This window comes from Cannabis sativa, chromosome 7 (assembly GCF_029168945.1).
Source record: "Cannabis sativa cultivar Pink pepper isolate KNU-18-1 chromosome 7, ASM2916894v1, whole genome shotgun sequence".
NCBI lineage: Eukaryota > Viridiplantae > Streptophyta > Magnoliopsida > Rosales > Cannabaceae > Cannabis > Cannabis sativa.
In genome coordinates, this window is record NC_083607.1 from 47412766 (window position 1) to 47427528 (window position 14763).

General features: G+C 37.5%; 4 protein-coding genes across 4 annotated transcripts; 3 read left to right on the forward strand and 1 right to left on the reverse strand.

Moving 5' to 3' along the window:
- Positions 1-236: 236 nt before the first annotated feature.
- Positions 237-1243, forward strand: LOC115717551 (uncharacterized). The gene is made up of 3 exons (XM_030646538.2): positions 237-395; positions 490-544; positions 671-1243. Exons 1-3 carry the CDS (start codon positions 298-300, stop codon positions 857-859), a joined length of 342 nt encoding a protein of 113 aa, XP_030502398.2. The 5' UTR covers positions 237-297; the 3' UTR covers positions 860-1243.
- Positions 1244-2992: 1749 nt separating this feature from the next.
- On the forward strand, positions 2993-4180 carry LOC115696589 (uncharacterized). The gene is made up of 3 exons (XM_061101707.1): positions 2993-3284; positions 3359-3535; positions 3691-4180. Exons 1-3 carry the CDS (start codon positions 3141-3143, stop codon positions 3955-3957), a joined length of 588 nt encoding a protein of 195 aa, XP_060957690.1. The 5' UTR covers positions 2993-3140; the 3' UTR covers positions 3958-4180.
- A 672-nt stretch (positions 4181-4852) lies between these two features.
- Positions 4853-5420, reverse strand: LOC133029222 (uncharacterized). The gene is made up of 2 exons (XM_061101708.1): positions 5216-5420; positions 4853-5118 (listed from the first exon to the last, which is right to left on the reverse strand). Exons 1-2 carry the CDS (start codon positions 5381-5383, stop codon positions 4915-4917), a joined length of 372 nt encoding a protein of 123 aa, XP_060957691.1. The 5' UTR covers positions 5384-5420; the 3' UTR covers positions 4853-4914.
- Positions 5421-13200: 7780 nt separating this feature from the next.
- LOC133039739 (protein FAR1-RELATED SEQUENCE 5-like) lies at positions 13201-14424 on the forward strand. Its single transcript, XM_061118671.1, has one exon. The coding sequence runs from the start codon at positions 13201-13203 to the stop codon at positions 14422-14424; it is 1224 nt and encodes a 407-aa protein (XP_060974654.1).
- Positions 14425-14763: the final 339 nt, after the last annotated feature.

The window sequence follows — 14763 nt, forward strand, 5'->3', positions numbered from 1 at the left end:
GTAGTTAAGTGTTGTTTTGTTCATTGTTTTGGTTGTGGAAATCATTTAGTTGAAAAGAGTTTCACATCATTTTAATGTACTTTAATGTGTAACATGCAAGAAGCATGAAATGTGTGTTTGAAATCTGAATTTTTCCAATGTCGAATGGTTAAGTTGATTTGATGTGATTTTGGGTGATTACAGTGCACGATTTTCATTGTGTTTTGGTCAATTTTTTTTTATATAGTGTATTTGTTGAAACATGTAGTCCTTATTGTTTAAATTTGTTTATCTTTAATTTGGTTAGGTTCATCATACATGGCTGGGAAACGCAAAAGGAAAGGGGGAAATGAACCCGTAAAGAAGGATGTCACCCCCGAGCCGAACGATAATGCGGTTGCTTGGAGAAATTTCTTGTAAGTTTTGAATGATGGATAGTTGTTTACTCGTGTGATTGATGTTTAACATTTATTTTATTATATATTTGATTGAAATTATGTCCACATGTAGCAATGCGAACTACAAAGCCCTTCGAGCAGCTGAGAAGGGATTAACTGAGAAAGAGGTTTGATGTCGACTGTTACTTAATTTTTTTATATCAATTGTCTGTAATTGACCTAGGGTTGTTTGACGTACTTTAAGATTCTTTCCATGTACTCTGTAGTTGATGTAAGTTTGCCTCATATTACAGGCTACCGACAAATTGAAAGTGCAATATAAAGGTTTCACCGACGAGGAGAAGTCTGAGTGGAGAAGCTATGACCCTAACCCTAATCCCGCTAAGAAGGCAGTGCAAACAAGGGGGAGGAAACCAAAGGCAGCTGATGCCAAGGGGAAGAAAGTGGAGGTGGATGAGGAAGAGGGTGCTCCTGAAAGTTAAGAAGCATCTGTGTACGGTCGATGCTCCTTCAACCGTTTAATCAGGATTTGCAAGAACCTGAACCTGGAGCAGAAAGATGTGATCCAAAATGCTGGATTTGGATCATTCATCAGAGAGGATGCACCATACGTTGACACCCGACTAGTGAGTTGGTTAATCAAACATGTTGACCCAACCACTAGCATACTGGATTTGTATGGGAGGAAAATTCACTTATCTGCCGCGATGTTCGGAGATGTTATGGGGGTGGACGACGGAGGGGATCCTGTAGTCACCGAGGGTGATAGTGACACTCGATATCTGGAGGAGATATTGAACGTTGTCGAGTACACCGTGTCCTTGACAATGTTGGAGAAATCTTTGTTGGATTGCGTTGAGGCAGACAGCCTATTTCTGATTAAATTTTCTTTGGTTGTCATAGGGACAGTCCTTGCGCCGAAAACGGGGGTCGATATCACTTCGGGGTACTTGCACTCCCTTAGGGTTACCAGGGACATTCGCCACAAGAACTGGGCGACTGCGGGGTTCAGGTATCTGATGAACTCAATTTTCAGATTCCGAAATAAGGCCACGAAGAATGTATCTGGCTGCACCTTATTCCTCCAGGTACATTGATTTTGTTATCTTTCAATTATGTAAATGTGTTTATTCAGTTTATAATATAATATTGTGATTTATTAGTCGAATGTATTACTAATACATTGTTTGTTTGTGACAGTTGGTGTACTTGACTCACGTGGAGTGGAACTTTGGATATGTCGACCGAACAGTGCTCCCCGTTGATTTTTGGGGTAGTAAACAATGTAAGTCCGCTTACAAATTTGTGAAAGACAATGGGGGTCCCAACAGCGACAAGGTACATCGAATTTTGGTTATAATGTGGTAATGTGATTTCAGTTGATATTAATTATTTTGGGTTTGAAAAATTAAATTTGTTAAATTTGTTATGTTTAACAGATAACGCTCACTTCGAATCCCGTAATACTGCCCAACTACTACTCCGACTCGGAAGGAAGAAAGAGCAGTGACCACTTTGTCAGCTCTATCAACGAGTTGAAGGAGTACTTCTCCAATGAGTTAAAGTCTCAGTTGAGATCATTTTCTTTGAAATTTATGGACAAAGGAGAAGGTGTAGGTGGTATTGACCGAGAGTTGGAGGAGGATCTTCTTTGCGGAAACGGGGAAGAAGGCGGAGTGCGGCCGAGTGCCGTGGAGGAGTCCCCGTTGAAGTCCCTGTCCGTTCAAAGACTAATGTTGTTGGTCTATCCGACGAAAATGTGGTGGATTACGTAAGTACGCCTTCACTATACGTTACAAAATACCGTTGAAGATGAAGGTGCCGCACATAAGACCTTCGACGATGAGGACTTTGATATAGTCGAAGTGGCATCTTTCTGGAATAAAGGCAAAGCCCTCGTCAAATCAAAGAAGACACAGTCGGAGAATGTGCCTTTAATTGAGGATGACTTCAACGATAAGGCGTACGAGCAATTCATTGAGTCGGGCAGAACCGTTGTCGGGCCTTTCAAGACGAAGGAAGCGATCCCCCGTAACCAATATGGGTTTTACAAGTTTATTTTTAGCAACACATTAGATCCGGGGTAAGTAAATGTTATTTTCGTATTTCTCATTATGATATACTTGTAGAAATTTTTAATAACAGTTACATTGATTACAATTGAATCAGATATGTGCTTGCGAAATTTCGAAAGTTTGAAGTGGATAGGAGGTGCATGGCATCGTTGCGACCGTTGCGAGAAGTTGAGGGATCCGTAAGTGTCAAAGTATTAACTAAATATGTATCATTTATTGTACATGTGTAAATCATATTTCATTTTGTTGCAGATCATTGACTGTTTTTCTATACTAATGAACAAGTACGAACGTGATAGTCTATTACCTGACCAACCTCGTGTTTGGTACATGCCCACTCGCATCTCGGTAATTGCTTTGCTGTACAACTTATTTTAAATTTTGTAATTCAGTTTGGTTGTAATTTCTGTTACTTGACAAGATGAACAATGCTTTTGCAGCAAAAAACTCTCGGTTCGTTTAATGTGAAGAGGATTGCGAAAGACCGGGAGTGGTCAAAAGTGTTTTACGAAGACAACTTGGAAAAATGTGTCAAGGTACTTCATCATATACACATGGTCGTTCTTAATTGTAATTTTGAAAACTGAGATATGTTAGCGATGCATATTGGTCATTGTAGTGTCGAATATCTATATGGTCTGTAATTTCAATTTATTTTTGACTTTATTGTTCCTCTATTCAATTGTAGATGTTTGTGCCGGTGTTGACTCTAGAAGGTGCACCACATTGGTTTGGTGCCGAAGTAAATATGAAGTCCAAGGTTGTCTCATTTCTGGACTCCCTACACACCGCAATGAATGAGAAGTATCGTGTGGAGGCTACGAAAGAAATGGTAAACTTGCAAAGTTTCATTGTTTGATGTGAACTCATTCTTCATTGAATCTAACTAATTGTATACGTTTGCAGTTGTCGACGTTGGACCTTTTGTTTGAGGAGAATAGGTCGAAGAATGTGACTTTCGTGGATTTCAGAATTGACAGGAAAGATCGCGGGCTTCCTCAACAAGACAATGACCGAGATTGCGGTGTATACGTCATGAAGTACATGGAGGCTGTGGCCAATGAGGAAGAAGTAGTTGATGAGGTATACCACTGTTTAGTTATTTCAGAATGTACTACGCAAGTTTGATTGAGATTAACGTTGTGTAATTTAAATTTTATTCGGTGTTTTACTGTCAAGTTGATTAGAGTTAATTACATTTTCTAATTTTTTGTTTTTGTTTCTGTATTGTGGCACAGTTTCACCCGGTTGAGGCACGTTTGGAAATCGCTGCGAGGATCATAACTGATGAACAAAATGAAATTCGTACCAAAGTGGTTGAAGATCGTAGGGCTGCACAAGGCAGCTCATTTGCATCATCCTCGGCCCCTTTGCATAGTCCGTCAAAGTCTCTACGCGATCCTCGGTTCAGTACAGCGAAGTCTCGCAATGCAAACATGTTTCCCCCGTCAAGAGCCTCCCCTAGGTTTCAGTCTAGCAAGACTAAGATTTCATATGGTGAATAGTGTGTAAAAAATACTTGTGTTATTAATAGGTTGTGTTATTAGTGTGTTGTGTAGTTTGGATTTGGGAGCATAGGTTGTGTTATTTGTGTGTTGTTTAGTTTGGATTTGGGAGCATTTGGATTTAGACATCTGTTTTTATTAGTTGACGTTTGGAACTGGTTATTATGTTCACAGACTTGTGTTTATTTTAGTTTTGAGAATATATTAAACCATACTTAGCAAATCTTTGTACTCACACCATAACAACTCTTACAATGTACCCATACTTCAGAAGTAGTTGATTGTACTTCAGAGAAATTATTTAACCCGAAAACAAAGGTGACTTCTTAATTTTCTTTATTTGTTTTTTTGGTTAAGAGGTGACTTCTTCTTAATTATTTGAAGGAAATCATGTTACTTGCCTAATCTTACCAAATCTTTGTAGTCATTAAACTTTAAACCGATTTTTCAAAACACATGTACTATAACATTACAAATAACGACAAAGGTCACTTATTAATTGTTTGATGTTAGTTACCAAATCTTTGTACTCATTCAACTTTGAACTGAGTTTTGAGAACATATTAAAAAAAAAAATTGAAACCCTACCATATCAACTCCCATTACTCTAACCAAATGTAAATAGACAATAGCCCCCTTAAATTTGGTTTTTCATAACATAGTAATGAGGAAAAATATGGAATATAGAACATTCTCATTGCGCTACTTCACATAACAAATACAAAGATGTGAATAATATATAATTTTGCAACTTCACATTGAACCCATTGACGAAATTTGCTACAGAAATTAGAAATGTACAAAACATATAATTTTGAGAACGTAGTGGGTACTTCATACCAAATGAAATTTTCGTCATCATCCACACGCATCTATTAAGTTCTACACAATTAAGTTAAACAAGTTTTGAGAACATAAGATATACAAAACATTTGCATTTTGGGACAACCCATATCTTTAACGCAATATAAGTTGGACAATGATGAAAAGGCAAATAAAAATGATAAAAATTAATTTTCTAATAACATTCTCATTGCGTTTCTTATCTTCTTCCAAAATCTTGATTTGGTTTCGCAATCCAGGTGTAGCATCTGTACTTCTCTTACCATGTGATTTATCGATCCAACAAAAGTAATCACATCCTCGACTTTCATCGTTCTCCTGAGTTGAAAATAACCCTATTAGTTTATCATGGCTGCCTAAGTACAGAAAACATAAATGAGAAGTACTTTTGAATCTACAAAGACAAAACTCTTACATAGTGTGGACATCCGAAGAATCGACGACCAGGATTTGCTCTACTACTAGAAGTCCAAACATAAGCTAGATCACCACAGTAGCAATGGGGGTGTCCCTGAAGTGAATTTCTCCAAGGCGGACCACCCCCATCGAACCCGCATGAGTCTTCTCCACCACCAGCCACCATGTGCGATGTACTATAATTTGTGAGTGAGGTGTACAATTTTTTTTTTGTTCTAACTATGGTGGAGATAATGTGTGTTACTCACAAGGAAAGGGGGCACCTGTTTATATATAGGCTGTTCCAAATGAGTTAGTGGTGGGAAAATGAATTTTTTTTAAAAATTTTCTAACATTATCAATCTTGGTGCCAAAATAAACCCCAATTTCAAAACCTAATTCGTACAACATAATAGGGCATGGCTGATTGTTTCGTTGGGAAGCGTATCATGTCATGTCACAAGCCGTCCTTTCTTTTAAAATAATATTTTAGTGTTGTGTGAATTGACAAGGTCCATCAAGTGAACAGTGTACGTCCCATATTTCACTACTAAATATTTGTTAAATCCATTAAATAATATTAGTAAACATTAAATATTTTAATTTACGTTGATTGAAATTTAATTTTTGACAAATGTTGCTCAAGTTTTGTTGTATTTGTGATAGTTTAATTATTGGTAATAGTCCAAATCGAAAAAACTGTACCGCATCGCCCCATTTTCCGCAGTGCGAGTTCTGCGATTTTTAGTTTCGCGGTGCGAGTGCGGTTTGAGAAATTGGAAAAACCGCATGTATGGATTGGTTAAAAAAAAAGGTTAAAAACTACACTACCCACACTGCAAACACCCGAATATATTATTACCACACTTAAAAATATAAAAATACAAACAAATACATTTATAAAAGTCTTGATTAATATTTCTTTATAATTATTTAGTTTTTTTTAATATTATATAATTATTATAAAAAAAAAATTAGTGTTGTCTACAGTGAACTTCGTGTTACTATCAGTATCTCTGTCGTGAAGCCGAAAATTACATGTTCGAATATTTTTTAAAAATTTACAATTTTTCACGGGGGGATCGTTATGGTAACAATGAACATCCTGTTACTATCAGTATCTCTGACACACAGTAAGTACTCATGTCACCATTCGTGTACCGGAGTCACTATCCTCAGGACGAACTCACTGAACATCCTCTGGGGCTAGGGTTCTAATGAGCGGCAGTCAACCGTTCATAGCACTCACACTGAGACAGGCGGTGTTTTTTTCTTAATGTGACACACAGTAAGTACTCAAGTTAGCTTTGGTGTACCGGAGTCACTATCCTCATGACGAACTCACTGAACATCCTCTCGGGCTAGGGTTTAAATGAGCAGCAGTCAACCGTTCATAGCACTCACACTGTTACTGGGGGTGTTTTTTGGTTAATGTGACACACAGTAAGTACTCAGGTTAGCATTGGTGTAGCAGAGTCACTATCCTCATCACGAACTCACTGAACATCCTCTCGGGCTAGGGTTCTAATGAGCGGCAGTCAACCTTTCATAGCACTCACACTGTTACTGGCGGTGTTTTTTGGTTAATGTGACACACAGTAAGTACTCGTGTCACCATTCGTGTACCGGAGTCACTATCCTCATGACGAACTCACTGAACATCCTCTCGGGCTAGGGTTCTAATGAGCGGCAGTCAACCGTTCATAGCACTCACACTGTTACTGGCGGTGTTTTTTGGTTAATGTGACACACAGTAAGTACTCGTGTCACCATTCGTGTACCGGAGTCACTATCCTCATGACGAACTCACTGAACATCCTCTCGGGCTAGGGTTCTAATGAACGACAGTCAACCGTTCATAGCACTCATACTGTTACTGGCGGTGTTTTTTGGTTAATGTGACACACAGTAAGTACTCGTGTCACCATTCGTGTACCGGAGTCACTATCCTCATGACGAACTCACTGAACATCCTCTCGGGCTAGGGTTCTAATGAGCGACGATCCAACCGTTCATAGCACTCATATCATTGCGGCGGTGTTTTTTGGTTAATGTGACACACAGTAAGTACTCGTGTCACCATTCGTGTACCGGAGTCACTATCCTCATGACGAACTCACTGAACATCCTCTCGGGCTAGGGTTCTAATGAGCGGCAGTCAACCTTTCATAGCACTCACACTGTTACTGGCGGTGTTTTTTGGTTAATGTGACACACAGTAAGTACTCGTGTCACCATTCGTGTACCGGAGTCACCATCCTCATGACGAACTCACTGAACATCCTCTCGGGCTAGGGTTCTAATGAGCGGCAGTCAACCTTTCATAGCACTGACACTGTTACTAGCGGTGTTTTTTTGTTAATGTGACACACAGTAAGTACTCGTGTCACCATTCGTGTACCGGAGTCACTATCCTCATGACGAACTCACTGAACATCCTCTCGGGCTAGGGTTCTAATGAGCGGCAGTCAACCGTTCATAGCACTCACACTGTTACTGGCGGTGTTTTTTGGTTAATGTGACACACAGTAAGTACTCAAGTTAGCCTTGGTGTACCAGAGTCACTATCCTCATGACGAACTCACTGAACATCCTCTCGGGCTAGGGTTTTAATGAGCGGCAGTCAACCGTTCATAGCACTCACACTGTTACTGGGGGTGTTTTTTGGTTAATGTGACACACAGTAAGTACTCAGGTTAGCATTGGTGTAGCAGAGTCACTATCCTCATCACGAACTCACTGAACATCCTCTCGGGCTAGTGTTCTAATGAGCGGCAGTCAACCTTTCATAGCACTCACACTGTTACTGGCGGTGTTTTTTGGTTAATGTGACACACAGTAAGTACTCGTGTCACAAATTGTACTAATTTCTTACACGTACAAACTGAACCAAACCATAACAAAACCGGTCAATAGGTTGGTTCAAATTACGTCTTTCAAGGAAAATTTATTAGTTGGTTGGGTATGTTGAAGTAACGGTTTTCAATGCATTGACAAAATCAGGTTTGTATTGGTGTCATATCACCCCATCTTTAGCCGTTCCAGTTTGTATTAATTTTTTTTTTAATTTTTGAAAAGACTACACAACACAATCACATCCACAAGTACTATATATACCCCTCTACCTGTCCTTACTCCTTCACACCTCAATTTAGTATTGTTCTCTTTCCTAGAGAACTCACTCCCTTCCTGTACACATATGTGTAGGGATAATATATGAAAAAATAAATTATGTATTGTTGTTGCACCGAAGTGAAGATGTGTAAACAGAAGGATTGGTATGCACTACAACCGTGTGTTGTAGATGCATTAAGGAAATTTCAGCAATTCAATCAATCATCTCATAATAAATCTAGGTAATAACTCAACTATTTTTGTCTATTTATTTCAATAGTATATTATTACAAATTAATTCTTAGAAATTTTATGTACGTACTACATGTATATTCAGGTAATGTTGACGAAGGGTTCGGATGGGTGGATTAGGCTGGAGGGAACTACTTGAGACGCCGCCAAATATCCCATCCAACCGAACCTACCCAACCTCCCGCAGTCCACAAGGCCATCGGGGGATGAGTGTTATCATATTTGATACAACCGTCGGTGCGCCAAACACTGGACCAAAATCCACACGCGGGGTGGAAAACTAAAGTCTTGAGTCAGATAAAGCATCATGTGATAACAGTATCGATATTATAGTATATCTCAATACAACCTACATTTTTCAGTGTAAAAAACATCCTAATTAATTTATTTTGGGATAGAACTATGTTATGTACAAATTCTGTTCTATTGTGTATGTCTTTGTAACTGTAAACTTAAATTTTATTTGGAATGGAACTATGTTGACCCAATATGTGCCATTGAGTTTCACTATTTCCAATAAGTTATGAACAACACTTGCAATGTCAGATTTTAAAAAATAATTCCATAATAAAATAAGTGGATGAGCTAGGGTTTTCAAAGTAGATGGTACACCCTAATGTTGTGACCTTATACGGATTAATGGTACAAAATTAGTGAAATAATGACATATAATTACTATCAAGTAATTAGTAATACCTTCGAAATTATTAATTATTATTTTTAAATATTATTTCATTTGAAATTTGAACTCACATCACCATTTGGGTTGGATTTTCCAAATGCCTTTTTCCAATGCATTGACAAAGTCATCTTGATTGATAGGGTGTACAGTCTAGTCAAATCAGGTTTTAAATGAAAATATTTAATATTAATTTTACCAACACGGATTCATAACATCTTCATGGTAATGGTAGTTGGGTGTTCACTTTTAATATTGGAAATCTGTAATGTTTAAATCAAGATGTGAAAAATTGTAATGTGGTTCCCACAAATTAATTAGCAAATATATTTGGGACGTATTTCAATGTACGGCAGAAGCTGGATCTCCCATATCTCAATAAGTTCAAGTTTGAAAATAACGTACATCAATATATGTGCACAGTACTTGACACCGTAAATACAGTATGGTGCAATTATGTTTACTCAATATTTGAATTTAATGAGATAATTAGAAGTTGTTGTCAACTGTAAACTATAATTTCGTACATATTTATTCGTAAAATACTTATTTTAATACAGTTTCAACCATTTTCTATTTAGGAGTTGTACTAAATTTGGACTACTACCCATTCTTAATAGTCCACGTTCTTATATTGTTGGGAATTATTTCAAAATTGTCCAAATATTGTAATCTTCTTAGCCAAGTATGGACTATTTCCTCTAATTTTAATTTCTACATACTCACTAAAAAAACCAATTGTTGTCTTATCATTATTTAATTTTCTGTCTACGTCCCACAGTGTACTCACTGACGTTAAATGGAATATTTCATATGCTTTAAATAACGTACGTCAGAGATGTCACAGTGTAACGTCAAATCAAACTCAGTACATGCAGATCTCATGGGATTCCCTGATTTGAGTTAATTAAGATACTATATGCAAACACGAAACCTACCTATATTACTTAAGGAGATTTCATATTTGTTGGGCTCTAATATACTAATATCACATTTTTGTTATTAAAATTTGGACAAATGAATTAGGTCAGCTTTAATACGATAGTAGTCCCTATGATAGTATTACCCAACAAAATTAACAAAACTAAGTTAATTAACTATGGTAGTGGTCCCAACAACGATTATGATGTGAAATGGTAATAAATTATTGACTACTGAAATGAGTGGATGTCATATCACATTTTTTATTTCACCATTTAAACCATGTACTTATTATTTCAAGATGGTGATGTGACATTTTTTTTTTACTTCAATTCTGGAAATTATTATTTAAATCAAAAAACCGTACGTACTATTTTTTTTAATAGAAAAATGTCACATCACATAGTACTTTTTTTATATTACTTAGATTTTGTTTGGATTTGATTCACCTTCTCCTTCTATTAAATGGGTAAATTGGGATTTTTGAGATTGTCGTAAGTGGATATTACCATTGTCAAAATTTATTAACTATTAAATGGTTTAATTGGGAAAAAAAAATCCATTATTAAATTACATGAACCGAATTACGTGTACATCAACCCACCAAACCACTATATAAGTAAAGGTTAGGTTATACAAACTAAGCATTTATTTTGAAACCCCGTTTTACTATTTCCTAAATCAAATGGACTCTTACCAAAACTTCAACCCTTTTGAAACAAGTCCTCCAAAATCCCCACCGCATCCTTTCTCTTCCACAAGACCCGTAGGTACACCGTCACGGAGTCCAAGACTCCGTTCAGCCTCCATGTCAGGATGTCCTAACTGTGCAAGGCTGGAGTCTGTTCTCCACGAACACGAAAAGCTGATAAGGAAGGCTCATTCACGAGCCACGGAGGCCAAGCAGGAGTCGTACAAACTGGCGGAACACCTGTACCATACAGCCCACTTCATGCAAGAAGCCAACACTTCAAGACAAAAATTAGAGGGTATCATGGATGACATTCTCGACTACACCGAGGTGTCCATACCCCACTACCCACTTCATGTAAAACAAGAATCACCAATCACTACTCCAAGAGAAAGTCCTTCACGACCAAAGTCCCCGTTCAGAGACAATAGCCCTCCGTCTCAACGGAAGTTCCCTCAAGTTATAGAACTTGATTGAACATCCGTTCGGTTTCAATCGTGGTATTTTATATATATATAGTGTACTTTTGTTACAACTCATCTCATATGGCCGTTCTATCAACTTTTTGTTAGGCCATTTAATGAGATTGAAGAACTTACCTCCATTATATATATAGTTGTATGTAACTCTACTATATTATTTTAAGTCTATTTTCTTTCTGTTTGCAGTTGTGATTTCACAATGATTCACTTCACTTTTAATTCCAGAATTAATTAATGGGGAAAGTGACATTAATACTGCAAAATAAACCGAAGTACAGATTTCATAACAAATACTGATAGTACATTATAGCATCAAAATATAAAATAACATAACTTGGACACTAACACAGTGCATCATTTACTGTTTTTTGGAGAAGTATCCACTCCTTCTTTGTCCCCAACTTCTATATCATCTCCATTTCGGTCCTCACCTTTGTCAGTCGAATCTTTCACATTGTCCTGTTCGGGTGATTTATTTGCACCAGAGCATTCACCCTCATCAAACAGTGAGGAAACAGAATTAAGGATAGCCTCTTCATCATTATCATCATCAGAATCCCACATGCAGGGAAACTCATTAACACAGCAAAGTTCTCTAACTTGCTGCCCATTGAAGCATTGTCCCCTCTCTCCATGTAGACATAAAGCAGAGAAAGCTTCTATGAAAGATTCATAACGAATTATTTTTATGGACGCATCAGAATTAGTGTTTTTGCTTACAGCGTCTTCGTACCTACTATAGATACCTTCATTTGGTCCATTGAAAATAACCCAGTGTGGACCTGAACTCATACTTGATATATGTAATGCTAATAACTAAATTACAAGTTAATTTCTCTATAAACTTGAGGCTGGATTGGAAAACGTCTCAAGTGTGTTATATAAGTCGTGGAGAATAACCCTATAGTACGTTTTTTAGTTAGCTGTACTCTATTGGGATGTACTCCATTGGCCACATCTGATGTGTCAAAAGAGGGGTGGTTAAATTTCTGAATTACACAGTTAAATACACGTGTAGGCGTACGTAGTATGGTCAAATGTCAACATTATTCATCAATCCCGTTTTCCCAAAAAACCTAATGTACTACGGTACTGTTCTAACGTACAACGACGGTTTAATTCATAAGAAGATGTAGGTGAAGGGCCCATTAATATCAGCCCAACATATATAAATGCCCAACATATATAAATGGGAGAAACTACCCATTCTACTAAAAAATGTCATCAATTCATACAAAAAAAAACATCCTTACTTTTCAATCTTTATTTTCCACAAATACAAAAATGTACTATTACTTTTTTCCTGACGTACGAAGTGGTTTAATTCATTAAAAAAGGTTGGTAAAGGCCCATTCATATAAGCCCAACAATTTTAAATGTTACCACCAACCCATACAACTCAACAAAATATCTAAACCCAAAAATCATACAATAACATTATTTTCCAATTAATTTATTCAAAAGTAAATGTAATTGTACTATTTTACTGTTCAAAAGTACGAAGAGAGTGGAATAGAGTTTCCAATATTTGAAAGGCCCATTAATATCAGCCCAACACACTTAAATGTGATCACCAACCCATATTACTCTACAATCTGAGGCATTCAATCTCATAAAATCTAATTTAAATCGACTCACCACTATCTTTCCGTTACTCTTCATCTCTAATTCTTGGATATCAATAACAATCGAACACTGTAACTCCACTCCAGTACATTAACGTCGAAGGAACAATTGGTTACTTATCAGTAAGTCCTTTTTTTTTTTTATCTTTCTCGAAAACCATTCCTTACCTATTAACTTTATCATTTAATTTGTTAATTCAAACAGATACAATATGGAGGCCGAGTCTCAAGAAGTGAAACATGAATGAGGAACAAACCTACGAATGGGAAAGCATAACAGCAGAGCTAAACATCACAAAACCAGTGAATGAGATTCAAATATGTGACGTCCTAGGCAAGAGTCTCGACAAACTGGGAAAATGGGAAGCATTCTACGAAATGTATGCGAAACGGATGGGTTTCGGCACAAGAAAAGATGATGTACGACGTTCTCACGGAGTCATCGTAATGCGCAGGTGGGTTTGTTGTTCCGAGGGTTACAAAAGAATCACAATAACGGAAACACAAAGAAAAAAGAGACCTCATGATGTCACTAGAACCGGATGTCAGGCAGCATTACGTATTTTACTCACACAACCGTCTAACACTTGGAAATGCAAAGAGTTCAGCACAATACACAATCACGACCTCGCTTCATCAAGTGAGGTACAATTTTTGAGATCATACCGAGTAGTGTCCGATGGCTTGCTTGCCCAAGTTAGGTCGATGAACTCAGTTGGAATTAAAACTGCCAACATAATGTCTCATGTTGCTTTGCAAAGTGGAGGTTACGAGAGAATGCCATGTCAACTTCGAGATGTCTACAACAGGGTTGCTGGTGCCAAGCGAGAAGAAAAGATAGAGACGGACTCGGAAGGAGCGTTGGGATTTCTTGATTGTCTCGCAGAGAGGGATCCAAATTTCTTCGTTGTATATCAGGTGGACGAGGAGAATCGACTGGCTAACTTATTTTGGGCGCATGGAAACTCACGTGTCGACTATGTGGCTTTTGGGGATGTACTAGGGTTTGATACCACCTACATGACAAATGAGTACAATAAGCCTCTCACTGTTCTCATTGGCGTAAACCACCATTTCAACACATGCATCTTCGGGTTCGCTCTACTCCTCCACGAGAAGCTTCCATCCTATCGTTGGCTACTTCAAAAATTTCTCGAATGCCATGGAGATAAGAAGCCAAATGTTGTAGTTACTGACCAAGATGTGGCCATGAAACAGGCCATCATGGAACACATGCCTGATGTTACACACCGTCTATGTGCTTGGCATCTCAATACAAATGCTTCCAAAAAGGTTAAAGATCCGATCTTCTTGAAAATATTTAAAGATCTAATGTACAACTACTACGAGGAGGAGGATTTCGAAGCAAGATGGTTAGACGTCGTCGAAACCCAACAACTAACAGATAATGAATGGTGCCAAACAACATTCGACACAAGAAAACGATGGCGTAAACTTATTTAAGGGGTTCATTCGTTGCAGGAATGAGAACCACACAACGTTGCGAATCGATCAACTCAGCCCTAAAAAAATTTTTAGAGAAGAATTATTGCTTGCGTGAATTCGTAACAACCATAGATATGACAGTCTCAAAGCTCAGACACAACGAGACTGCAAATGACTTCAAAAGCAGATGCACTCGACCTCACCCACCTAATCCTACATGCTTGACCACGTACTACATGTTAGGTTTTATGCCCTAAATAAAACCCTTTACAATCTGATTAGTTATCAATATAAGAAATTTGAAGTGATTGATGTTTGCATGAATTTTACATGCTAATGGTTTAATATGTTTAATAA